The 26,628-nt window shown below is 49.9% G+C and overlaps 1 protein-coding gene across 1 annotated transcript in view; it reads left to right on the forward strand.

Annotated features, from left to right (window-relative positions):
* Positions 1-272: 272 nt before the first annotated feature.
* LOC133131247 (AT-rich interactive domain-containing protein 3B-like) overlaps positions 273-26,628 on the forward strand; it is a 56,980-nt gene continuing 30,624 nt past the window's right edge. The window contains exons 1-4 of the mRNA XM_061246508.1: positions 273-641; positions 2,185-2,880; positions 19,452-19,526; positions 20,130-20,202. Coding sequence (XP_061102492.1) covers positions 606-641; positions 2,185-2,880; positions 19,452-19,526; positions 20,130-20,202 — 880 coding nt within the window. The 5' untranslated portion in view covers positions 273-605. The remainder of the gene's footprint in view (positions 642-2,184; positions 2,881-19,451; positions 19,527-20,129; positions 20,203-26,628) is intronic.

Here is a 26,628-nt window from a genome sequence, read left to right on the forward strand (position 1 = left end):
TACAATACAATTATTGTAATACAATTATTGCGCATGAATTTTTATAATAATGGACCGTGTAAAATGCATTATTATTTTACCTTTGCACTGCAAGAAACCAAGACTGGTTTCAAATCCAATCCATAGATTTTTAAGTAATAGGAGGATTGAGAGTATGTAATAATTCGAGGGCGAACCCCCACTGTAATTACAATCGTGGCGGTGTGATTCGATGCAGATTTGTATACATGCTGTAATTATTCGACCAGTGAGTGCAGCGGGCAGGACTGGAATTCTGGAACTTGTTGCTGTCACGGGGCGGGCCTTGTAGATGTTGTGTGCTTAGTCGGGGGGTGTAACACAGGGGGAGGAAATCGGGCAAAGGAGTGGGAGCCCCAACGCGCGGCGCTCCGAGAGATGAGGTTGGCTTTTTCCCCTCCTGATCTTCCTTTTTTTAATTACTAAATAGCAGACTGAAGTTTCGCTTCGGGAGCTCCGCGGACACCGCGTTTCTGCTTGAGGGAGATTTTAAAGCGCTTCGAGTGAATGCACGCTTTCCTGGCTTGTTTGTTTGTGGCCGAGAGTGTCAGCGAAGAGGGAACAGAAGGTTAACCTGGGAAGAAGGGATGGTGGACAATTCCGGTAGCAGCAAGGCACAAATGGTGAGTTTCGTCCCCGTGTTTGGCGCTGTGCCCCAGCTCGTGAATGAGCTACGCTTGTGCGTGACACATTGCAGTTGCATTCGTCAGTTGACTTTTGATAGAGAACTGCATCGAAAGACACCCCACGAACTATATTTGTGAATGTTTAAAATTTGTTTCCAAAATGTTTTCCAAATCCTCCAAACGACACCGCTTGACGAAGCCTATCTACACCATGCCTCCACGTTGATACCCTACTGTAAACGTTTGCATTTCCGAAAGGATACAGACGAACAAAATATAGCACTGTATAGCCTACTGTAAGTGGTGATATCATTCATTAAACTAAGACGTCGGGTAAATCAATTAAAACGGTAGTTATTTTGCACAAATGTTTGCGTTATGGTTAGAGGATTGCTAGCTACAGTAGGCTGTTTCATTCATTCGTGTTTTCTGGAACCGCGCCATATGCATGTAGCCTGGTCACCCAATTAATACAGTAAATGCTTTAATCAAACTTTTCTTGCGTGTGTTTAAAAAGATGGAACCTTTCCTTGTGGCAGTTGTTTCAATGCTGCTCTATCAGTTCTTTAAAATGGTAACCTCCAGCTCTGAAATGATTTTTTTTGATGAAGTAGGTTCCACTTGAAAAATCAGAAGGGGCATTGCAACCACGATTAAGATACTATTCGGAAATTATTGTGAGTCTTCCTACCATAAAAATGCAGGTGAAGACAAAAGAAAACACCTTTAAAACTGTTAAGGAGTTAGCCTACGTGCAAATCTAGTTCCTAATCCGCAGATCATGGATCCCAGGTGATGCTGATCAATAACACATTTCGTTTTGAGATTAATGGATACTATTGTCCTTTAAAACTCATCACGTGTCCTATTTATTTTTATAAGTTATTAATTTCTTATGAGGTGTGTTCTCCTTTGCTTAAAGAGAGGATACAGTTGTATCCTCTCCAGCAGATCTTCTTTCATATTTGTGTTCAAACTGTTTTGTAAAATTTGTAAAACGCCACATTCGAGAGTGCATTTCGGCCTAATTATTCGTTTCTATCAGTCAGGTACCTTGTTGCAATCTTACTGCAACCTCACTGCCTGACTCTCAGGCATATTTCAAGTTAAAATAGTAATTTCTTATGTTTTTTGGCAGCTAATAGGCTACTCTTAAAAGGTCAAATAAACTCTTTAATTGGCTATACTTAAAGTGGGTGGATTCAGTCAGAATGACCCACAAACGAATTTAAACCTCCTAGCAGTTTAGATTGATCTAGCCTAGATGTTAAAAGCCACGTCCGCGCTTTTTCATTTTGACAGATGAACAAGCCCGAGTTGTTCAGGACGGGGTTATCTTTCAACGTAGTGCAATTCAGCATCAATCCAGTTTTCCCCCGTCTATTTCCACAGTATTCCAGGGTTGCGTTAGGTGTAGCCTTGAGCCGCACTAGAACGACATACGTAATTAGCATTAGCTAGGTTAGCATTTCAGGAATAGAACGGATACATGTCGCTGCGTGCAGTTGATGGTCCCTGACTTGCTGCGTTCCCTCCCCAGCCGAGCCTGTCCCAGGAGGGCGGTCTGGGCAGCGGGCTTTCCCAGGCCGCCTCGGCGGGCGTGAAGCTGGAGGCCGTGATGGAGCAGCTCCAGCGCCAGCAGCAGGCCCGTCTGGAGATGGAGAGGAAGGAGCGGCACCTCCGCGAGGCGCGCATCATGTACTCCCAGCAGCTGGCGGCGCAGCAGGCCATCCTGGCCGCCCACAGGGCCTCGGGGGCCCCTCTGGTGCCTGCGTTTCTGGGCAAGGGCCTGGGCGTGGCGGTGGGCCCCGGAGGTGGCCCCTTGGCGAGGGCGTCCAACCAGAGCAGCGTGGATTCCGAACGGGAGGAGGAGGACAGGGGCCGGGACTCTGAGGAAGAGGAGGAGGAGGAGGAGGATGAGGGGGAAGAGCGGATGATGATGGAGGGAGAGGACAGCAGCGAGGAGGATGTGGAAAGAGGAGGTGGAGCAGGAGGACTGGAGTACCTCCGCGAACAGACCCTGGCGCTGCAGAGGGGCGTCTCGCGGCTGCCCCACCGGCCCTTCCCTGCCTTCTCCTCCCCCTCGTCCGCCCCCGCGGCCCCCCGCGCTCCCTCGCCGCCCGTCAGGGTGAAACAGGAGCCCCTGGAGGACGAGAGCCAGTCCCCCCGGGGGCACCCCTCCTCCTCGTCCCCCAATGGCCAGGCGGACTGGGCGTACGACGAGTCCTTCAAACAGGTGAGGTCACCTGGGCAGATGCCCACCGCCCCACGTCCCAGCATTCGCCGCCTTCACTGCGCGTCGTGTCGTAACCTTTATTGAACGTTTTTCAAGAGCTCTCCCGTTTGTAGGCGAACTTTAAACTCTATAGCGCAGATAAGTGCTGCAGGAGCTGATTTGCAGCGTTTCCCTCAGGTTTCACAGTCAAGGCGAGACCGCTTTGCTTTCCCAGTGAAGTAGCACTGCGGCTACACGAGCATGTTTCCACGTACATTTGATTCCAGCTAATCCAATGAGAGGAAAGTCTCGTTATGTAACGTCCATATAAATGGAAACTATTTTCTCAGTGTACACACAGCTCTCAGACAGCAGCTGGAAACGGTTGAAGGCCCTCCACACTCGCTCCCTGGTGTCGGTGCGCTGTCCGTTTCTTTTTCTTTTCTCGGTCTCGTTGTTGAGCTGCACCTGCTGGCAGCTGAGCGCTAATCTTCGGCGGTGGGCAAGCTCACACGCCGCGCTGCGCTTTTAAACCACGCGGCGGGAGCTGACACTTTGCGTTTAAACACAAAAAAAAAAAAAAAAAAAAAAAATGTTGGAAGGGTTTCCTGGCAGCGGGCCACAGTCGGGAGTTACACGCTCGCGTTACGCGTTCAGAGGCTCTCTCTCTCTCTCTCCCTCTCTCTCCCTCTCTCTCCCTCTCTCCCTCTCTCCTGGCTCTTCCGCTCGCTCGGTGGCGGGGGCGCCGGCCCTGGCGCGGGTCCAGGCGGTCAAGCCACGTTCGACGAGGGCGGGGGTTGGCATAGGAGGAACGCGGTCGCGGTCGAGAGGAGTTCCCACGCTGGGCCCTGTCTGCTCGCTGCCAGGCGTGCGGTTAGCTGCAGACGAACGAGCGCCCTCCCTCCCCACCGTCGCCCGCCTGTGTGCAGGCGAATGTTAAACACAGCTGGGACGGGGCGCCGCACTTATCCAGGGGGGTGTTTGAGAGTGCCGCGGGTGCCTTCTTTCAGGGCGCAGGTTTTGGGGCTGTCCCCTCACCTGCCGAAGGGGGGTTGTGGAAGTTTTTAGTAGGTCTGGCCAGGAGGGGTATATCACAATTCGAAGTGGGACGACTGAGTTAGCCGGATACGTTCACCGAGTAAAACTCAGGGACCTAACACGCTAATGCTGCTTTGTGATATTCCCCCCTGGAATGTTGGGTCTAGACAAGAGGCGGGCAATAAGGGTTGTTGTGTTTCTGGTTTTCATGCCAACTTCTGGTCTTAATGACTTAATTAGCCCTCGCCTTTACGCCATCTGGCATTTTAGCTACGTTTCTTGTGTCGCTATCTGAAACATTTTACTGTGATCAAACCTAAGAATGAACCAGTGTTTGTGTATAGTATTGGTAATTAGTTCATTAGCCAGGGTAATTTTATGGAAACAAACCTGCGTGTACACCGGCCCCTGAAGAGCGGAGTTGCCCACTCCTTGGTCTAGAGCTTTGTGTGAAATTTCGGGTGAGGTGCATGTTGGTTGACGGTTTGGGAGAGCAGTGGAGGCAGGAGGGGGGCGCTGCCTCGCAAACAAACTGACTGAACGCGGGTGGGGCTTTATCTCCAAACTGAAACATGACTGTGGTAAAAATATATCTGGGGCCCTGATCTGAGGGTGCTGGGTGGTCTTCAGCCAGCGGGGGTGTTTCTCCTGCATGTTGCCGTGGGGGGAAGGGGGGGGGGGGGGAGGGAGGGAGGGGTGGTTATTGTGTAAGGAGGATCTGTCTCCTTTTTTTTATTTCTCTCCTTTTATCTCTCCTTTCATTCTGTCAGCTCTTCAGTATTTAATGACGCTGATCGCTTGTCGCAGTTTCAGGTTGCACTGTCAGGAGGGTTGGGGGGGGGGGGTTGTGTGAGGGGGCTGTTTTGATGACATTGTCGACACAAGAGGCAGAGAAGAAGGGCAACAGATGCCACAAATGTCATTCTCACATGGGGGTGGGGCATGGAGTGTGTGTGTGCGCGTGTGTGCTCAGGTGTGTGTGTGTGTGTGTGTGTGTGTGTGTGTGTGTGTGTGTGTGCGTGCACGCGTGTGTGTGTGTGCGTGTCTGTTTGTGTGTGTATACGTGTGTCAGTCTTCATTTATGCAATGTGTATTTTTGTTTGTGTGGTACTGGGTAATTAAAGCTAAATGCTAGCGAATGCCTCTTTGCCTGAGGAGTGATGACATTTGCTGTCACAAAGTATCAGATGAATTACAGGGGAAAATGGCAGTCACGTGAGGTTTCAGAAACTTTGGAGTCGATTCAAGCACACACATCTATGAATTTGCTCACATTTGTGGGTAAATGAGCACAAGAGCATGAAATGGCTGTCTGACTGGTGCCCCTTTGTATTTATAGGTTTTTTTCCCCCCCCAAAAAATCTAAATTACAAAAAGTCTAATTTTTACATTGTTGAACTAAAGAAAGGCTGATGCCAAGAGTTGAAATGTATATGAATTTAAAACTGTAAAAGTCCCAAAATGTCGCTTCTCTGCCACCATGAAAGTCACACTGAAGTGGTGAACAGAAGGAGGTTTTTTTTTTTTTTGTCATTGATGTATGTCTCCTGACCTTGCCTCTGCCCTAAACAGCAGAGTAAATAATTGTCAAACAAGGGAGTGGACAAGGGACCCCACCGGGGGGATCGTCAGGGAGGTCGCCAAGTGACGGGGCGCCCTCTCTCTCTCTCTCTCTCTCTCTCTCTCTCTCTCTCTCGCTCTCTCGCTCTCTCTCTCGCTCTCTCGCTCTCTCGCTCTCTCGCTCTCTCGCTCTCTCGCTCTCTCACTCTCTCTCGCTCTCTGGGCCATGCCCACGGTGGGACCCCCAGGGCTGGTCCCCTCTCTGTGCCATGCTTCCCCCACACACACATACACACACACACACACACACACACAGCACGCTAACCCCAGGGTGATTCATCGCGTGCGGTGGTCGGTGGTCTGCGTGTCTGTCTCGGCGATGGCCGTTGCACGTTGGGGAGTCCTGTCGAGCGAGCGAGAGCGAGAACGGGAGAGGGAGAGAGAGAGACAGAGGGAGAATGAGAGAGCGAGAGAGCGAGCGAGAGAGAGAGAGAGAGACAGAGAGGGAGAATGAGAGAGAGAGACAGAGAGAGACAGAGGGAGAATGAGAGAGAGACAGAGAGGGAGAATGAGAGAGCGAGAGAGAGAGAGAGAGAGACAGAGAGGGAGAATGAGAGAGCGAGAGAGAGAGAGAGACAGAGAGGGAGAATGAGAGAGAGAGACAGAGAGGGAGAATGAGAAAGCGAGAGAGAGAGAGAGAGAGAGAATGAGAATGAGAGTGAGAGCAGGAGAGAGAGGGAGGGGGTCTTTATTGTGAAGTAAACAGGTGGAAGACGGGTCACTGTACTTGCAGCTGCATCGGGAGAAGGCGACCACTCTTTATTTTGATCACTCCGCGGTCCTCTCTGACAAACACGCTATATTGAGTCGTAATAATGGCCCCGGCCCGACAAGCATGTTCCGGATTGTTCTTCGCTGAGCGCGTCGCTTCTGGCTGCAGATGTTGCGTCTCTGACACTGAAGGAACCTGCCAGGGGGGAAGATCGGGCCCTTTCCGCTTCATTACACCCAAAACCCTGCAAGGCGCATGAATTAGGGCCTATTTGTCGAATGCTGTTGCATAATTTAGTTGTCGCCCGGCAACATGTCGGTAACGGTCCTATGAGGGAGGCGAAGGAACTGCGCAGCTGTGGTAGATCAATGGGAATTATGTAAGCCTTTAAGAGAGGGAATTATTTGTCTTGGTTAAGTTATTTTTACTTATAAATGTTCATACAGTGGCGCTCTGAAGAGCTAGCTATGTTTGTGGTGTAACATTACTGTGTGGACGTACTTTTCTGACTATTTTCTGACCCTCTTGTCATTTGTGGGAAATCTGGTCCAGTGAAGGATGATGGTAAATTGTAGATGGACTGCATTTACAAAGGATGATGGGAAAAGATGAATCGGTTGCTGACCTGCAGTTGAAGCAATTCACCTCACTGACCAAGATTTGCCTGTGGATGTGATGGTTTATGGTATAACAACTTTTTAAAACATATTTGCAAAATGATTATGACTTTCTGCACATGTATTTATTTTGTGTTTATAGAGTTTATTTGATTTAGATGGATGATATTAAGAGCAGTTGTAACCAACCATGTTCCTAGAGATCTACCATCCTTCACTCAAGCCCTAGCAAAGCGCATCTCATTGGACAGCTAGCCATCTTGTCGCGCTGGAAATTTGTAGAACCGGGTATGCCAAATTAGGGTTGAACCTACAGGATGCTAGATCTCCAGGAACAGGGTTGGGCAGCCCTGCTCTAGCTGTTGAATGAGGTGTGCTTTGTTTGAGTTGGAGGGAAAACCTACAGGGTGGTAGATACACTCATTTCCAATGCTGTTGCCAATGCTGTAAAAAGTGCAGTGTAGTGCAGGTGATTCCCGGACTGGTTCCTGGGTTGATCCATGCAGCTTCCGATGGATTCCTATTTGGGAGAGTAGAAATTTCTCCCAACGGAATTCAACTCCAGGTGTGATTGTAGAGGGATGGCGTGGAACACAGTCTTGTGTGTTTGTGTGAAGCCTCCTACTGGTTCGGAAGCCGCTTAAAGCATCACGATCACGGCCATTTCCTTTCAGTGCGCCGTGAGACATAGTATCATGCCTAAAAGCTATATGTTATATGTTAAAAGAAAAGTACGTTTGGCACTTAATTCTTCCAAGAAGGCTGCAGTCTTATCGAGGATGACTTACATTCTTCCCGATCGCGTACAGCTGCATGTTCGCTCGGTGAAGTGCAGCAGCTGTGTCCCAGTGACCTTTGTCTACAGGCGTGCCTCCTTACTCTCAGCACAGCCGCTGATCCAATTAAAGAGCGGTTAAGAAAGAGAGCAGTCAGCTCTGTTCTTCTTTTGCATAAAGTAAGTCAGACTTTTAATATGCGGCTAACTCGTTTTGGCTTGGTTTTTCTGATTTAGTGTTCCAGCGCACATTTTAAATGATGTTTTTGTGGGTTAAATCTCATATGTCTATTTTAGTACGGAGATAGCGGTTAAATTCTTGGTGTTGGTAACGTGTCACGTCAAAGTTCATTTAGCATCAGCAATTCTTTAAGCAGGCTCCTGTTCAAGCAGTTGATTCGCATGTAGCGTTTGTGCTCCAGTGGGATTTCCTCTGTGTGTGGCTAAACGGTTTGTGGGCCTTGGCTTTTGGCATTGGCTCGTTAACAGCGAGCCCCTGCTAGCACGCTCCGTAAGGGGGGGGGGGGGGGGTATTCCTGACAGAGAACTTTCCGATGGCATTCCCACAAAAGGGAGATGGATGTTTTAAATCATTTCCACTGTGTGGGGTGTGTTTACTCCTGGTTGGGATGGAAACAATGCGGGCCTTGCGTAAGGCTCGTCTCCCCCCGGCGCACGGAAACACGGAGCGCGGTCGCAAAATCGCCGTAATCTACATAATCTACAAAGACGCAATCCAGAGCGAGTGCGAGCCTGCTCGTGGGTGTTCTCCGGCTGCCTTGCCTCTTCGCTCCAAACCCAGGCCCAAACGGCCGTGAAAGATCTGCAAACCTGGAATTAGAGGTGTCTAACTCCGCTCAGAGAAGGGGGGGTTGTGTGCATGTGTGTGTGGGGGGGGGGGGGGGTGTAGGGGTGGGAGGAATTGGGGAAGGGGGTTGGCGGGGTGGGGCGTGGGGGGGGGGGTTGTATAGGTTGCAGTGCCCCACCTTAAGGAAACATTCCAGACAGAATTAAAGAGTTAACTCTCTGGATTGCGAGCTTTCCCCACCGGGGGGAAAACGGGAGGGAGTGTCTGCCCTTCGGTCCCCCGGCCGTTTGCGATCCTTTAATTCATATGGCTGAATGTCACCAGGGCCATATAAAAGGACAGAAAGAGGACGTGTAGGGGCGGGGGGGGGGGGGGGGGGGAGGTGTCGAGGAGACCCTTTCATTTGGCTTCCTCCTCTTGGGCTGACCCAAGGTGGCCAAGCCCCCCGACCCACATCTGCTCTGTGTTTGCCTTCCCAAGGTGTCTGGGTCTTAAAAAAAAAAGAAAGAAAGCAAGAACATAAAGTAAGGCCCTGTTTATGTTGGCTGCTTCTGTAAGGAGTCCACTCCAGCCATTCACTCCGAAACAGAGTCACTGCCTGTGCCGTTTTAACATACTGTAGGCACTGGAGCGGAGACCACTGCAGACCACTGGAAATGGGCGAGTTTTCGAAAGCGAGGACAAAATTTTTATTTTTTCTTTACGTCCTCAAAATATGCATCTTTTCCACTCCTTTTCATGGGATGTTGCAGTTTTTTTTGGGTTCCGGGGGCAGGGGGGTGTATCTCACCTACGAGATCAATGCATGATCGGTGGAAGTAGGGTAATGCTCCCTTGGGTCCTCTCCGAATCATCTCTGATCTCTGTGGTAATCCGATCCGTCAGCAGTGCCCTACCTCCACACATACACACACTCACACACACACACACACACACACACCACAGGTGAAATTCACCCTTCTGACCGACAGATGGACAATTGGGCTGATGAATCCACACCCACACGTGAAACCATTTTTCACCACACACAATGCGTACAGCTGTGCAAATTGTCTCCTTTGCTTGCTGTATTTGCTTAAATACCGGTCAGTATGGTTAATCTAAAAGTGTAGGGTCTATTATTGAGGGTAAAGCAGTAGTTAAATAAGCTAGGAGAGCAATACTTTGTAGCACACAGGACAAGTATGCGCAGGTTACTGTCTATGGCCTTTTTGAATTCACAGGAATCTTTTCTATAACCTTCTCTGTAACATATTATTCACTTTATGCCTGAAATGTAATTTTGTACCGTGTAGTAAAGTAATGCTGTCATTAAAAACGCAGCCTACATGGCAATTAAGAAACGGCTGTGCATCTAAATAGCTGCTGTATTTCTGCCACTAGAAAGCTTAGCTTGCTTCCTTGATCCAGCAATTCAGTCTATTTTCGTCATTTTCCATATTGTTTGCCTCCACCCTTTAGAAAACCATGGTCTGTAGTTGAGTTGCGCATTTGCAAGGAAGCTATCTTTGGATTAGCATTTAAAATGGGTTAAAAGCAACTAGTCCTCACTTTGTATGCAAATAGGCTATATTCTCTGCCTTGCTGCTGTTACTGACCACCCAGTTAGGAGGGCGTCACGCCACACCACTGCTCCCACAGAGGTTTTCACTGAAAGCCATCGCACTACCTCTTTCTCAGCTGCAGTTTTTTTGTTGTAAAAATGTTATGGTCTTCTGCTGCAGACTCCTTTCTCAGATCGAATGTGTCATTTGACAATCCAGGTCTTTTCATAAAGTCGGCTTTGTGTCATCTTTCCACAAGTTAGCTGGTTGAATTAAAGTAAGATTATTACTAATGAAGTGAAAGAACAGTTCGTTTTGGTCAAGTAATTTCAGTGCTGACAGTTTTGACTGCAAAAACTTCTTCGACTTGTTTCTTTCCCCCAACCAAAAATATTAGTGTTTGCTGCTCATCTCTCAGGGGCTGTGGTTTCGTCAAAGCCTTTTTTCATCTTCGTTTGTTGTGTCTGTCGCTCTGTAACTGTAAACATGTCTGGGTTATCCCCTGGGTCATACGGCTCTCGGTGATGCATGCACAAGTGTTTTGGCGGGACGGCGACGGCGTGTATCCATAGTGAAAAGCGCGTGGGAGCGCGGAGCGAAAGGTATTGCGCTATTGTTAGCGCTGGTGCTAAGCTGGCTCAGCTCCAGGACGGCGGAAGGGCCCTGAGGTGTGAGCTGATTCACCATATCAGAGCTGCCCGCCCCGCCTCGCTAGCTTCCGCCGGCGACAGAGGGCCGACTCGACCCGCCGCCTGGCACTCTGCCGAGGACCTGCTCGGCAGGGAAGCCCTGGGAGACGTGCGGGAGTTTGAACCCCTGATCTCAGGCTGCCTGCAGAAGCCCGTCGGTGAGGGAGCGAGGGAGAGAGCATGTGTGTAAAATGTATCCGGAGAAAGGGAAGATCACTCTGTAATGGGGGAGGGGGGTGGAGGGATGGATGGAGGGTGGGTGTTCTCACTGCACGAGTCTTTAAAACAGTACTTTTCCACTACTGTATTTTTGTCTTCAAGATACTTGGATTGAGGTGAAAAGAAATATGTTTTTTTTAGATGAAACTGCTGATAAGAACTGAGGCTGTGTACAGTGGTTTTGATGCACTGAGACGCACGTTTTCCAACGACCCCCTCGACTACAGCGAATGCTCCGTTGCATAGATCTTGCCCACAGTTGGCAATAGGAATGAATGGGTTTGGCATTTTCACATTCTGCATTGTTTTCAGGGCTTAATTCACCCTCGCTGGTTTACACAGGACTATTTTGAGCATTGGCACGTGCTTGCGAGCGATGCTTGAATTGAGCTGTATGTGTGTAACCAGCCCCCTCCATCAAATCCCAAAAGATCTTATCCAGATGTTTGATGATTTGGACAGGATGGGTTGCATTTCAGCTCGGTTGGTGGGAATTTAGCGTCGTACCCCTGAGGGACTGAGGGAGGGGGGCGGGGGGTCTGTGTGCAACACTATGTCTCGTCTGACAGCAGCTAAGTGCACAAGCGCATGGAATGATATCGGCTATGGGGAAATACTTTTCTTCTTTTTTTGCCGGCCGCGCTAACTGTTATGTAAACGATGAACATTTGTCCTCCAAACCAACCGCTTTATAAATTCTCTCTTTCTTCCTTCGCTTTTCTTGCCTTTCTCCTTCCCTCTCTGTCTCTCACCCTCCTTTTTTGCTGCAAAAGCCGAAAAATACGTCCCTCAAGTATTTTAGTCTTAAAATTGTATAACTTTTTTCACAAAATCAGACAAAAAATATTACCAATGAGGCACAACAGATTTACTCATCTAAAGATTTGCCAGTGGTGTACAAAAATTGTTTCTATATTACCTGATACCAGCTAATATTTTGTACTTCAGAGAAAAAATATTTTTTTTGAAGTCTCATTACAAGACTAAAACACTGACGGCAGACATTTCCACCGTGTCCCCTCTCTCACTCTGTCCCTCTCGCTCTGTCCTGCTAATGAGCACGGTTAGCGGCGCGGTTCATTCGGGGGCTGATTGTCCTCTCCGCGCGGCGAGGTTCATACGCTCCCAGGACGTTTCCCCGCAAACCCCGCCGCAATCAGAGCGCCGTTTCCAAGAGCGCCCCGAATCCGTGGCCCAGCATCACGCTCCCTCCGAACAAAAGCTGCCTCTTTCCTGCTTTCACTGCGGGGCGAAAGCTATTGAACACCGCCCGCTCGCCACACAATGAGAGCGAACGCGGAAGCCCGCCTGGGCCAATAGATACGCGCAGGAGCCCTGGCCAAACGGATGCTTTCCCTTTGAAAGATGCCAGATATGCAAGGTATTTTTAGCCAAAGCTTTGATCCGTGAAAAATAGGGCTAATAGTTTTGTTGACCTGAAAATAACAGGGCGGTCATAGCTTGGAGCAGTTGTGATCTTAATGGGATACAATGAAGGGAGCATCGTGGCTCCAATTGATTGCCTAGGCTCTGTGAATAGACTAGTGCTCCTGATTCATTTATTTATTTATAAACAAAATCTTCATTTTTGTTGCGATATTGCACACGGCTCAAAGATTGGTCTTCAAACCCCCTACCTCCGTTAAAGCGAGACTTTGACCCGCGCTCTAAACTCCCTACCTCTGTTAAAGCGAGACTTTGACCCGCGCTCTAGTCTAATGTTGACAAATTGCAGTCACATATTATGCGTCATAAAAACCTGCTTGAAAAAGATTTGCAATTTGTGATTAGCGAGCGGCCCTTTTCCAACCCGGGTTGGGGACGGGGCGGTCAGGGGGCCGCTAATGTCATTTTCCAGTTTGTGTGCACTTTGATATCAGTCTTGCAGTTGAACTCCCTGCCATGGCAGGCTGCAAACATTGCGTCAGAGGGGGTAGGGAGAGGGTGGGGGAGAAGGGGAATTTCAGCCCCCAGGAATGCGATGTCTTGGTGAAAGGGGTTTAGCAGAACAAACGCAGCCAGTTTGTTTGGCTAGCCGAAGCCGCCAATTACCAGCATATCTGTTTACTTTGGCTCCCTGCCCCGACATGTTGATAAGCCCTTTCTCCAAACTTCTCACTTTATCTGCGGGGCTTTGGTCCCGCTAGTCCTGTCCTTTTTTTTCTTCTTCTTTGAAAAAAAAAAACAAGAACAAATGTGCGCTGGAGGACTGTAGGCAGGAAGGGTGAGAAATCCTCTCTCCTTCCTTCCTGGTGCTTTTCCCTTCCAACCTCCCTCTCATCCTCAGGGATTTTGTCCCTCTGTTGAAAACGTGCGATGTCCGATGAACAGAGAGCCGTACACAAATTGCTTTGATCCCTCGCCATGACAACTTCAGACCTGCATTCTGTCCTCTGACTGATTTCTCCTGGTCAAAAATAAATAAATAAATAAATAAATAAATAAACCAAGGAGGATGGGCTATCTGGTCTCTTAAACCTTTGAAGAGCAGGTTTAAAATGGTACGATCTAGAACTCAATTGCTGGTAGTGATGGTTAGGTCAGCATTAGCAATTTCACTTAAGAACAGTCTAATCACACGTTTGTGGTCTTGCAGCTTGAAGGTCCCATATTGTGGAAAGTGACATTTCCCTTGCAATGTGGATTGTAAAGGAGTTGAAGGTGCCATAAAACACTGAAAGTATAAAAAGGACAGTTTCCAAATAAAAGGAAATGCGCATTTAAAACAGCCTCTTGGACTTCCGTGAAGTTGTGACAGCACAACAATACGCTCATTTGCTTCAGCAGGGCCCACCCTGTAGCCAGAACAAATCCAAGCGCTCGGTGCAGAAGGCGTTCTGATTGGATCTAGCCATCCAATCAGAACAGAGGTGCATTGATAGCCATGAACTTTAAAGACACAGTCACGAAAAAAACAGCCTTTTCTTGGTAAAGCTCATTAGAGGATGTGAAACTGGATATAGGTTTTAAAATGAAACACTGGAAAAGGTCTTTATATGGTCCCATATTGTACGACTGGAGGGCAAGCATTATTTGGTTGTGTCGTCATTGCCTGTGGTGTGGCTCCCTAAAGCTGTCCGTAAGGGCGAACGACGCAGGGCCGGGCAGGCAGCCACAGGCTCTCTGTCTGCAGACATCTGGCCTGTGACGCCATTCCACCGGCTCTCCCGGAGCGAATCGCCTCAAACGCACACCGACATAATCTCCGTAATGAGTAATCTCCCGTTGCACAACTGCAGTACAGCAAAGGCGTCCGTTTTCACAGTCGATTTGGTTCACTGGATTTTTGAAACTACAAACACGGGCCCTTACGCGCACACACACACACACACACACCATATCCCCTCACGTAGCTCAAAGGTAAACCGAAAGCGGCGTGTTCAGGAGCGGTTTCTACGGATACCCGGCGCTGGGAATGGGCACGGGAGGCCACGCTGACGCAGCGCGGCACGAGATCCTTCACACGCGCGTTCCAATAGAGGGCCCCGCCCGCTTGTGGCCTCCCAAACAATGAGTGGCCCCAATGAACGATTTCACCAGTCACGCGGTGGGCTGCAGCCCAATTCATTGATTGGGATTAAAGATTGCAAGCCCCCCCTGCAGTGAGTGTTTAGATTTCACTGGGGCACCACCCTTATGCAGAAGTAATCCCTCAGCCCCCACCCTCAGAGTGGCTTATGGTTCTTGGTGTGCATATACAATCTTGATACTTGGTAGAGGAAGTGCATTTTTTGGTTAGGCTTTCTTTCCCTGTTCAGGGGGGGAGGGGCTGTGGGGAGGGACTGAGAGAAAGAGGTAATTCCTAACTTGAGCGTCTAATTGCAACTGTTGCAAAAGCACACGATTATTTTAATCATACTCTAACTCCAAAATGGCTTGTAGGTATTTATTAAGAGGATTTAAAGGGTTCGGAATACAAAATTAAGATAAGAAATGACGTACGATCTAACTGCCGGTGGGGGGAAAACAATGTTTTTGCAGCTTTTTTTATTTTTTTATTACTGGCTTGTCGGTTTGTATGAAAAAGGAAAGTGACCCACACTCCCTCTGGCATGCTGTGTTAGTCAACAGGACCTTTCAGCGTTTGTGTACACACAGGCTGTGAATTCGGTCTGCCGTGATGGATGGTGCGCTCTGTTGCAGCACGTTTGGCCCAGAAGCAGCCTTGAATGTAATTCAATTACCACTCTGTGTCTGTTTTAGACATTTCCTCTCGTGTCCGCTAACTGACAACTAGCAATTTTACAGAAAGAAATTAGAACGGCTGTATCAAGGGGAGCTGGAAGCCAGGGGGCACTGGGACTATTATTCCGTAATTCCCTGTGCAAATATACGCTGGAATGCAGATCGGTTGAGTGTTTCAGCAAAGCTATCCTCCCTGCTATTGCTGGACTGGGCATCTTTTTTGTTTTGTTTTGTTTAGTTTCGGGGGGGGGGGGGGAGGAGTTGTAAAATCACATTCCCAGTTAGGGGGGGGTTGTGAAATCGCATTTCCAATTATGTGATGTACAGTTTTCTGCTCCCCTGGTGAAATAGCTTTTGGGTGTTTTGATGAGCACTTTGAAACTTGGCCACGTCAGCCTTTGCGCTGTAGGCCACCGTTGGCGCAATCGCGGTGTTCCAATTGTGTTCCCCTCACTCAGAACTGAGCGGCGAATCGAAAACGAACCCTCCCCAAACTCTGGGGTTCCTCCTTCCGAGGGAACTGTTGTTCGAGCCTCGAAAACGGCCTTTTCCCTCACCTCACAGACCGGCAGATTACATCCCAAGCAGGTTGGGCGGGTGGTTCTGTGTGTTTGCGGGTCCATATCGATTCAAATGTTTGATTGCTGACCGGCCTCCGGGACCAGGCTGGCATTACGAAGCTATCGCGATGGCATCCACTCAGACCCGATGGGAGAGAAGGACATCATGCTGTCATTTTCCATCGACTGTTGACTCTGCAGTGCGGTCCAACCGTGCACGTAACGTCGTTGGTTGCTTTACCGGAACGTCTGGTCCGAACCTCCTGGAACCTGCAGTATAGCTCTTGTGGATAAGTTAGGCAAGGCTGTTGGATTTGATTTTGCGCTACAATTTTAAAGTCTTGCACATATGGCAATTTGACCACTGGGTTGAGCTATTAGATTTTGTCAATATGTGTGCGGAAAGATTATAGCATTGTTGTTACAAATGTTTTTGTATGATATTTAATGTAAACAAAGGAGGTGCTTGTGCTTTTGCTGCACTTCGTAGCAGCAGGCGACATACTGTATGAGAGAGGGAGAGAGAGAGATTTTTGAGTTTTGTTTGTCTCTGTAAAAACCCCCCATCTGACTCCACTGTGAACTTGCAGGAGGCCTCACCCACTCATGATTGCAGCGTGCAAATTATCCGTATTACAGATTCATGAGAAAAAAAGGCTGCAGGCTGACATCAAGGCAGAAGACAAACTCTTCATTATATTCATACCGAAGCCACCTGGCTCCCCAAATGCCCCGCTGTTTCCCAACAGGTCTACGGTCCTCATGCGAGCTATGCCTTTCAAACGTAAACATCCTATTGCAAACCAGCCATTAGCTCAATCTAATAACAGCTGCTTATCAATTTGGAGAATCTCTGTCAACATCCTGCAATGAATTCTGCTTCTCCTCTGCCAGCCGCCATTAACCCTTTCAGTCCTGTCGCAGGTTCCTGAGTGTGAGATGATCGAATGGTTTGAGCCTCTTCACCTTCGTCGCTCTCTTAAGCATTTGTACCATTCAGTTTGTGTTACGGACATCACTTGGGCCTAGTAGACAGCTAGGGAGTCTTTCTACAAAGTAGTTTGAGTGTCATGTGACTTCTGGAAATTGCTGGTTGTCATTTGGTCCTTTTTCCCGTTCATCTCCGATGAGCAGTGTCTGCTGGAGGAAGCGTCTTCTATGAAAAAGTATCTTCATTGTTCATAATGGAAGCTGTGGACTTCAAAAAGCCCAGAAAGAGAGAGAAAATGCTCACAAATAAGCTGTGCTCAGTCAAAGGTGCGAATGCTAGCTTAATGAGCTTCCTTTGGCACTGAGGATCCCGACATCTTGAATCTTTAAGAAGCAATCTGCCACGCATCAAACTGACATTTGACGGAGCAAGGCCGTTCCATTTGCCTAATTCATGTTTTCTCCACTACCCCGTCTTAGTTTATTTTTCTTGCCATTTTTCTTAGCCTCTCCCTATGGGTGGAACTAGGAGTAGATAAAGAGCTTTTTTTTTCTCTCTCTTTTGATGACATAGTAACTTGGATGATTATTTTATCCCTCATTTGGCCACCCACCAATCGGTGAAGTGTGGCCGTAATGTGATTGGCTCCTCCCACGGCTTGGCCGGTAAGCCTGCTGACAGCTTTACCCAGTCGGCCAGCAGAGAAACACTTTTCCAGGCTCAGTGCTGGAAAGGAGCCCACCGAGGCCGACCTTGAAATGAAAAAACATTCTTGAACTAACCAGGGCTTCCCCCACAAGTGCCCACACGTCTGCTGACTAAGGGCAAGAGCACCCGAGCACACGTTCACGTTCAAGGGTTTTCATTCGACGTCTCTTCACAAAAGTATAAACTACCAAAGCCAAACAACTGGCTAACAGGTGGCTGCAACGGCAGCACAACAGTTTACGCAGGAAGCAAGATGTGCGCAGATTGCCTTGATCAAACGTGAACCAGCACTACGCTAACACATAACAGAGTTTCTGAGCGAGGAGGTGTTCTCTCAAACAGACCTTTGTCTCCAGCACCCCCATACTGCCCCGCATGTGTTGACCCTGCGTCTCCAGGGTTCAGCCTCCTGTCTCTCATTGGAGAGTGTACACGCACTCAGGCAAAGCCCAGCGCTGAGGCTTCTGCAACGGTGTACAAGGAGAGATCACTTAAGGTTCTGCTTAGCTTAGCACCAACGACAAAGGAATTTGGACAGGAATGCGACACAGAAAGCTGCGTCGAATGGCATTCTAATGGATAAAAAACTTATCATGAACCAGTTAAACTACCTCTTTTAAAAACTGCGCTTCGAAAACAAATTCTTCGCTTTTTTTCCCCGGGTGTTTAACTTCAGGATCCAAGTTCAGGATCGATTATTGACGGTCGTGACTGTCAACTTAAGCAGTGTTTGTTTGGCTTGCAGTCTGCCAGGCCCCTCCTGAACTCTCCCTGAAAGCTGCTGCTACAGTCAGTGTAATGAATGGGTTCTGGTGTCAGGACTGAAAGGAGAGGCTTGGTTCACTGGGGGGGCTGGGGGCTGGGGGGCATTATTCTCCAGAGTGCACTCCACAGGAGACAGCCCAGGCAACACACACACACACACACACACACACACACTGATCATTAGGTGATGTGTTTTGCTTCCTTCTTATGTATGTATACACACACACACACAAAAGCAGCTTGGTAGGTGGCATCTCTTCCCTTTCTCAGAACACACACACTGTCTCACTCTCTCTCTCTCACACACACACCCACACACACACACACACACATACAGATCATTAGGTGGTGTTTTGCTTCCTTCTAATGTAGTTATACAGACACACACACACAGATGGATCAATAGGTGGTGTGTTTTGCTTCCTTATGTATGTATACACACACTCTCACAAAAGCAGCTTGGTAGGTGGCATACCTTCTCTTTCTCAGAGCACACACATACACACGCACGCACACACACACACACACACACAGCAGGCCATTCCACCCAGTCGCACACACTGAGCCCCTCGCTCTAGTGTTTGGACTGTGTGCTTGGTGCAGCTGGCTTATGTTTGCTGTAAACAGAATATGGGGGCGCATTCCCTAACCCTGACCGGGAGAGAGCAGGGAGTAATGAAGCTCGCCGGGAGGGGCTGGGAATGTACCCACTCCAGACCTGTGAATTCATCCATCTGGATAGACGGGACACCGAACCCGGACAGGCCCGTCACACTCGATCAGATCACCGGCTCCGGTATTTTAACTGAACGCTTGCATTAGAGTTTGGCTCGAATGTATTTACCGTGATAATTGAATTAAGGTATAATCGCCGAATGGCATTAGAATATCCAGTGCGATGTCACTGCTGCCTAAACTCACTGTCAAGATTAAAGATTAGTTCTTGATGGCCGGGAGTCTGTACCGACACGGTGCTTAATTAGGGCGAAATGATTAGACGTCGTTTTCTCTTGGGAGCTTCGCAACCTTTGCCCTGAACCAACCGGGCCTCCGGTTTTTTTGTCGCCCCGTACCGACAACCAGCCTCGTCCAAGATGGAATGGGCTCCTCTCATCTGGTGGAGCTGTTCGTTCTGAACAAATGTAGCTTTCGTTCCTGGCGGTCTGATGGGTGTTGGCTTCAGTGGCAATTCCTGTTCTCTCGTACTTCCCGTTTCCCCAGCATTGAGCCTCGGTCTTTGGCCTCCCAGTCGTTCCCGCTGGGCTCGGATCGGAGCTTGAGGACGGCAGAGCTGGGAGGGATGGGCGGACAGGAGAGACTCCAGGAATTTCATTAGCACATTAGCCGGAATTTTCCATCTATGTGTTTGCTCTTCCCGGCTCTCAATCCCTGCTCTGTCCCTTTTTCCTCTCTCTCTGCAGAACGGAAACGCCTCCTGGACCGATGAAGCCGATGGTGGGAGAGGAAGAGGAGAGGCGTCCAGAGACTTTGCCAAGGTGAGCCTGTCTGTCACACGGCTGCTTCCATGCCACTCTGTCGTCGTGATATCACAGCGCGGAAACGTCTCACCAGAGAGAGGGGAGAGAGACGGTCAGGGTGCACCTGAGAGAGGGAGAGAGAGACGTGACCGTGGAAATGTTTTCATCAGATACTTTTACCTCCCAACGTTCATTTTAAAAGCATATTGTCAAATTAGGCTCCAAAAAATAATTGTGTTCTTTATTGTGTGTGCACGTGTGCTTGTGAGAGTGTGAGTATATGTATACTAATAACTAATTGTATTTAATGTATTGTACTTTTTTTATGATTGGGATACTGCTTTTAACATTTAATCTTGAAAGGAAAATGACTGAAAGGTATCAACTTCAATGTGATGCAGGACATTGCCATGTGTCAGTATGAATTTAATTGAACATTTATGGATTATAATACTGTCCAGCAGGGCCTTCACCCACATATATTAGTAACATCATACACGTTATGGATGACCTTGGCTCCCCGCCATTTTGTCTCGTTTGAGATAATACCTGCCCTACGCAAGCAGAGACATTCTCCTGAGAGCTGTACAAACCTGTCGTTTTCCTTTTCCTCCTCCGCAGCTGTACGAGTTGGACCTCGACCCAAATCGGAAGGAGTTCCTGGATGACCTGTTCACCTACATGCAGAAACGAGGTACGCCCTTGGCACTGTTCTGTAAACAGAATGAGGAACCGTGAAACCATGTTCACCTTGTTCAGCCATTCAGATTGAGCCCTTTGGCCGTGTGTATTTTTTTTTTGCCGTTTGCTTTCACATGGTCCCTAGATTGGAATTCTTCTTGCATGCGAAACAGACCTTGGTCAAGTATGTAATTGTTTTAGATTCAAATACATTTCTGTGCTCGCTTGGTCTTGCTTGGTGCAATTGAGCAGAAGCGGGGTTTGCACTTTCTGAGAGTATTTCATAGGTTCCAATACACCAGACCAGCTCTGTGAAGTGTAGACAAGTATTTGAATCCAAAACAATGATGCATTTGACCCAGGTCTGATGCAAAATCCCACCCGGATATCCCCTTTGCTTCTGATGCATATCTGTTCTGATTAGCTGCTGTTGGGACAGCGGTTTAAAGTTGGGAAGTGCTTTCTGGGCTGTGGCTGTGGCCTGTCTGAGTGCAAGCCCCTTGCCCAACCATACACCCGCCTGACGTTTCCCTCTGCAACCGTCTGCCCGCCTGCCGGTTCCCTCGGCAACCGTCTGCCCGCCTGCCGGTTCCCTCGGCAACCGTCTGCCCGCCTGCCGGTTCCCTTGGCAACCGTCTGCCCGCCTGCCGGTTCCCTCGGCAACCGTCTGCCCGCCTGCCGGTTCCCTCGGCAACCGTCTGCCCGCCTGCCGGTTCCCTCGGCAACCGTCTGGCCGCCTGCCCGTTCCCTCGGCAACCGTCTGCCCGCCTGCCCGTTCCCTCGGCAACCGTCTGCCCGCCTGCCCGTTCCCTCGGCAACCGTCTGCCCGCCTGCCCGTTCCCTCGGCAACCGTCTGCCCGCCTGCCCGTTCCCTCGGCAACCGTCTGGCCGCCTGCCCGTTCCCTCGGCAACCGTCTGCCCGCCTGCCCGTTCCCTCGGCAACCGTCTGGCCGCCTGCCCGTTCCCTCCTCAACCGTCTACCCGCCCGTTGGTTCCCTCGGCAACCGTCTGCCCGCCCGCCGGTTCCCTGGGCAACCGTCTGCCCGCCCGCCCATTCCCTGGGCAACCGTCTGCCCACCTACCGGTTTCCTAGGCAACGGTCTTCCCACCCGCCGGTTCCCTGGGCTGTGGTCTGCGGGCAGGGCCCTCTGCTGCTGGCTCACCCTCCCTGCTTTGCAGCGTCAGAACATACGGTGGAATTCACTCAAAACACAAAACCCTGAGGCCTCGTTTCAATGCAAGTGACTATCAAACCTGTGCCAACCAGTGGCAGATGGGTTCCCCCCTCCCAGTCAGGTTCTGCTCAGGGTTTCTTCCTGTTAGCCAGGGAGTTTTCCCTGCCACTGTTATCCCAGGCGTGCTCTGGGGGGCCAGTCCTCTGTAATGCTGCTTTGCGACAAAGCCCCTTTGTTAAAAGGGCTATACAAATACAAATTGATTTGATTGATTGAAGACCAACAATCCGGTTGTTAGCTTTGTCCCCCCTCTCTTTCTTTCATTCCTGTCGAGACGAATGACTGTGGAGCGCCTCCTTCCTGCACTATGGAAAGTCACTGTGGAGATCTTTGGCATTGTCAACCTCCTCTTTAGTGCCACGGCTTAGGCGAAGTTTGCTGTACAGCTGTACTGAACTGTGCTATTGGCCTGCCTGAGCAGGAATGGCCAGGGGAGAATGTCTTCACGTGGATTGGTGATGTTACAATCGGACCAGTGGTTAAGGTGATTTCAGTTTGACTGTAGGGTTCCTCTTTGACCTAATGGTTGAATGACTCCGTGGGGTCAGTTGAAGAGGAAACTCTCCCAGGCATCTCACAAACCGCAGTGTTTGTTGTCTCTGAAGAGCCGGCTGGTGTAAACAGTGGCTGTAGTTATCTTTTGGTTTTTTGGGTAATTCCATGGTAACTGGCATTACGACTTCTGGATATTTGGCCAAAGTTATTTCCTAGTTAGGGTTAAAAGTGAATACAGGTATGGAAGTCTCTTATGTAGCTGTGTTGGACTTTACCACTCAAATATCCTGCAGTTTTCCATGTTGGTTTCTGTGGAATTGACCTTTTACCTTTTTTTAAATTTGAGGGCTGTTCCGTTTACAGTTTATGTGTTTGCTAGTACATAGGACGTTTTTTGCGCTTTGCTTAGTGACCAGGGTCCCCAAGTCTAACTGTTTCAATCAGAGAAACCGCTTCCAAGGGGGAATTTTTTTATAAATAACACATGCAGTAAAAAAGAGGCCCACACGTCCTCTAGTGAGTTTGCTCTTGTACGCTCTGACGAGAGGGTTTTTACATAAATATTGTTTTAAATGTCTGCCCCAAAGGAGTCAACATCATCGACCCTCACCCTCCCCATAGCGCAGTTCTGCCGCTGAGCGGTTCTGTACCATTAATAAGCCACTATTGGAATTTGTTTTTTAAGTCCAGGCTAACGCTTGCATTGATTAGTTTAAGAGAAACCACTGCCTGATATTCCTGGAAACGGCTGAAAATGGCGAGCGGACGAAGACCCGTCGACCTACCGGAGGAACGCAGGAGACGCTCCCTGCCCGGCGTCTAGACGGCCGCTGTTAGCGCCTCCCTTTCCACCCCGCTTCCTACAAGCAGCAGGCGATCGGGCGGGGTGATTGATTGCAGTTTGAAGCAGAGGGGAATCGTCGCATTCCTGCCTGGACGGCTGGGAGCGTCGTGGTGAATGTGCGGACGGGAGGAGCCGGGAGCTGGCCCTTCGCTCCCCCGGCTCGGACCTCGGCATTTTTCGAACGGTGCCACGCAGGGCCGAAGCCCCGGCTGAAGAGACACCCTTTGTCCTCGCTCTGTTTGGCTGTCTGCGCTTCTCGCTGCGCATCATTGACTTCGCCCATCCCTCGGCCGTCTTAACTAGCAGCCTCTCGTGCTATAAATAACGGAAAAACATGGAATAGACGGCCCACGCCATTCCCTTGGAATGCCCTGCGTAAATTATCAAGATTTGGGGGAAGCCACAAAAACTACTGTAAAGATGCCAGTGGCTTATGCCCAAAGGAGGTTTGTTCCAGAATCCAGACACAAAAACACAGCATTTTGATAGTAAAAAAACGGTAATATCCAAAAAAAATATGTATATTATACGTGTAAAATGGTAGTAAATCAATAAAGGGATTATGTAATGCCTGTTGTAATTGACTAGCACTGGTTGTGTGCGATGCATATTACAAATGGGCATAGTGAGGGCATTCTGTTGTGATCTTTGGGGGGAAATGTATTTAAAAAGAGAAATGAGTGCGCTGAATTGCTTGGGAAAAGATGGACGCTGCATGGTTTCTCACTCGATGGCCATGGGCGGTTAATCCTTTTGTCCCGCCCAGCAGTGCCAGCTGACCCTCCCTACCTGACCATATATTTGACCGTAAAAATCACCTCTTTAAAGGCCGAGACAAAACAACAGTGGCTTAACCCTTTCCCGTCCACCAAAAATAAACACCACTTGGCTGACTGCCACCATTTTGTAATGTACAGCTTTAATCACAGAAAAGTGAACTGGCCAAGCTGTCTCTCCACGTAGGTATGAGAAGCTCACACTGAAGCGCAACCACAGCCCAGAAAGTGTGTTAGACTGCCTTTGCCACCAGATTAAGGACCATGACACAATGAAACCAGTCCCCTGTTTTGTGTCAGTAGCACTTCTTCGCCGTGTCTTGGTTTGTGTGTGTAGTTTCGGCTACCTTTATTTGTGTAAATCTTGGCGTGTGCAGTTTAGGGCTGGTTCTATTTGCATTGCTTAAAGACCGTAAGTCTTTCTCCTCACTGGGGGGCTGCGTTGCGGATGTGGGTGGACAAGGGGGCCACGTGGCACGCGCTACACTGTTTCACAGGTCATGTTTACCCCCTCCGCAAAAAACCCTTAAAATGATTGGTCGGGAGCATTAAAGTGAGGTCTCGGAGCGCGTTAATCCTGCGGGCCCCTGCCAGCGGCCCACTCTGCGGCCCCCGTCCCGCCTCCCGCGCTCTCCGCAGGGGGGGGCGGCGTGCGTTCATCGCGGAGGAATTTTACCAGCTGTCCGAAGCAGAGCAGGGCTACGAGGAGGGCAGATTGATGGTCTTTTCAGAGAGAGAAGCTGCTTTTACTGTCCAGCCGGGGCACAGCGCGGAACGGGCAGGCGGGGGGAAAAAGAGCTACCTCCTAAACCGCGCGCAAGTAACTTTTATTTATCTCTGGAATGCGGGATAAGATCTGTGTAATTTACGTTCTTCTGCCACTGGAAGAGAAAAATCGCATTCCCACGAACAACTGGCCCGTAGATGGGGAGGGAGAGACAGAGCGGGAGAGACAGAGCGGGAGAGACAGAGCGGGAGAGACAGAGCGGGAGAGACGGAGTGGGAGAGACGGAGAGAGAGAGACGGAGAGAGAGACAGAGAAAGAGAGAGAGAGAGAGAGAGAGAGAGGATGGCTGACAATAGCAGAGATGGAAACCTTTAAATGGCCCAGTTTGATTGGGCCATTAACCCCCACCCCCTCACCCCAACAGGTTTCACTTAAGCAGATGGGAGATCATTTGCGCTGCAGCCCCCCCTTCTGAAGCCGGAGATGGTGGGGGGGGGGGCTGCAAGAGAGACTGGGGGCACTTTACTACAGAGGATAAAAACGGCTGTCTGTGCTGTCCGGAGTAAAATGATTGATGACGTCGGCCATGACAGACGCGTCCAACGCCGGGGAGCTTCCTTCCATGGAAAGGGTCTGGGTGGTGGGAAATGGAGCAGGCTCAGATAAAACTCCCACACGCACAAGACGTTACGTTTGGTTAATCCAACAGTTTCACGTGGGGGGGGAGGGCACGGACATATGGCGCTTAGCTTTGAGTGACATCACAGCTGTGGAGCCAGGGGGTGGCGATTTGTTTTATTGTACTGCAGGCAAGCCCCTGAAATGTGACGGGGTGTTTAGGGATGTCTTGGCGCATATTCTCTCTCCTCGATAAGAGGCTTCCCTCGTCAGGAGGATTGGCGTAGAGGTTAAGGCCGGGGTGATCCACCAAGCTGTGTGTGGGGAGGCTTATTCTGGGCACAACCGCGAGGACTGACTGAGGAAAAGGCAGCGATTTGCCTGTGAAAAAAAAGAAAGTAGACCACACCTGGAAGACCACACAAGGGTGTTGACTGTGAGCTTTTGCTAGAAATTTTGAAGAGAATTTTTTGTCATTTTTTTGCCAGTCACTCTTTCTTTTTTGCCGTTCTGATGTTCCCAGGCAGTTTGGAGGATTTGCCAGAGGGAGGGGGGGAGGGAGGAGGGGAAGTGGCCATGTTGGCATGCCGTGGGAACAGTGGATACACTCGGGACACGGGGCAGGCCAAAGGGGAACGCGTGGAAGCCGTAAAAACATTGGAGCCACACATTCACCCAGAGCTCCGTTCACACCAATTAGCCAATTGAAATGAATTCACTCTGTATTCGCATTGCATTACATGGCATTATTTGCTTAGGAAAACTGACCGTGTTTGCAGTTCTCCATTTGACACCTGCGGTGTGTTTGCACAGCTGGGATTTTTTTTTTTTCTTGTAGAATTTCGGCAAAGTTACTTTCTCAGAGGTGCAAAACTATATCCCACTTAAGGCTAGAACCCTATTTCCCCAAGATCCAGATTTCAGTGCTATTGGAACTAACCCGCACTGCACATCTGACACATCAAAACCGGGACAGTAGGCTTAGCCAGACCTGAGCGTTGTGCGTCCGTGTGTTCCTGCATTGGGCTGTGAAACGGGTTGTTCGCCCCGCGCGTGCTGTCGCCTCCAGCTCGGTCTCCGCCGTTTGCTGTCGGGCTTCCCGCGCCATCGCAAAAAACGACTTCATTTACTTCTTCACGCGCCAGAGGCCGCCCCCAGCCGGGGGGGCCGTGCTCGAGGGGAATTCGGAAGCCAGACTCTTTTTTCCCAAAGCGCTCGGGCATTGTTGGGGCAGAGGAAGACCGCGCAGGAAAAATAGCGCCCCCCCCCCCCCCCCCCGGTGCTCGCTGGCGTGTTCCTCCCTCTCTGCCGCTCCCTCCTGTTTATTGTGCCGCCGCCGACACTGGATAAGACTCGCGGGGGGACAGGAGCCGAGGGCGGGGGTGTCGGGTTTGAGGGAGGTAGCCTCTGGATTAAGGGGCCTCCTGTCCTGCCTTGGGTGATTAATGAGCCCCTAAAACCAGGAGCCCGGCCCTTTGATAGGGGGAGAGTGACGGGCGGCAGAGGGGGGGTGAGGGCAGAGAGGAGGCCGCGTGTCGGGAGAGAAGGGGGGGGGGGGGTGTAAAGACAAGACTTGGGAGGGAGGGAACGAGGGACGAGAGACAGGGGAGCGAAGAGGGGAGGGCGACGGTCTCGTTTGCACGGAAACGAGGCCTCGGCCGTTTCATTTCCCGCTGGAAGCAGGCCATCCGTCACGGGGAAGGGCCCGGACCGACGGGCCCCACCGGCCCCAGGGGCAGCGGCC

This window comes from Conger conger, chromosome 6 (assembly GCF_963514075.1).
Source record: "Conger conger chromosome 6, fConCon1.1, whole genome shotgun sequence".
NCBI lineage: Eukaryota > Metazoa > Chordata > Actinopteri > Anguilliformes > Congridae > Conger > Conger conger.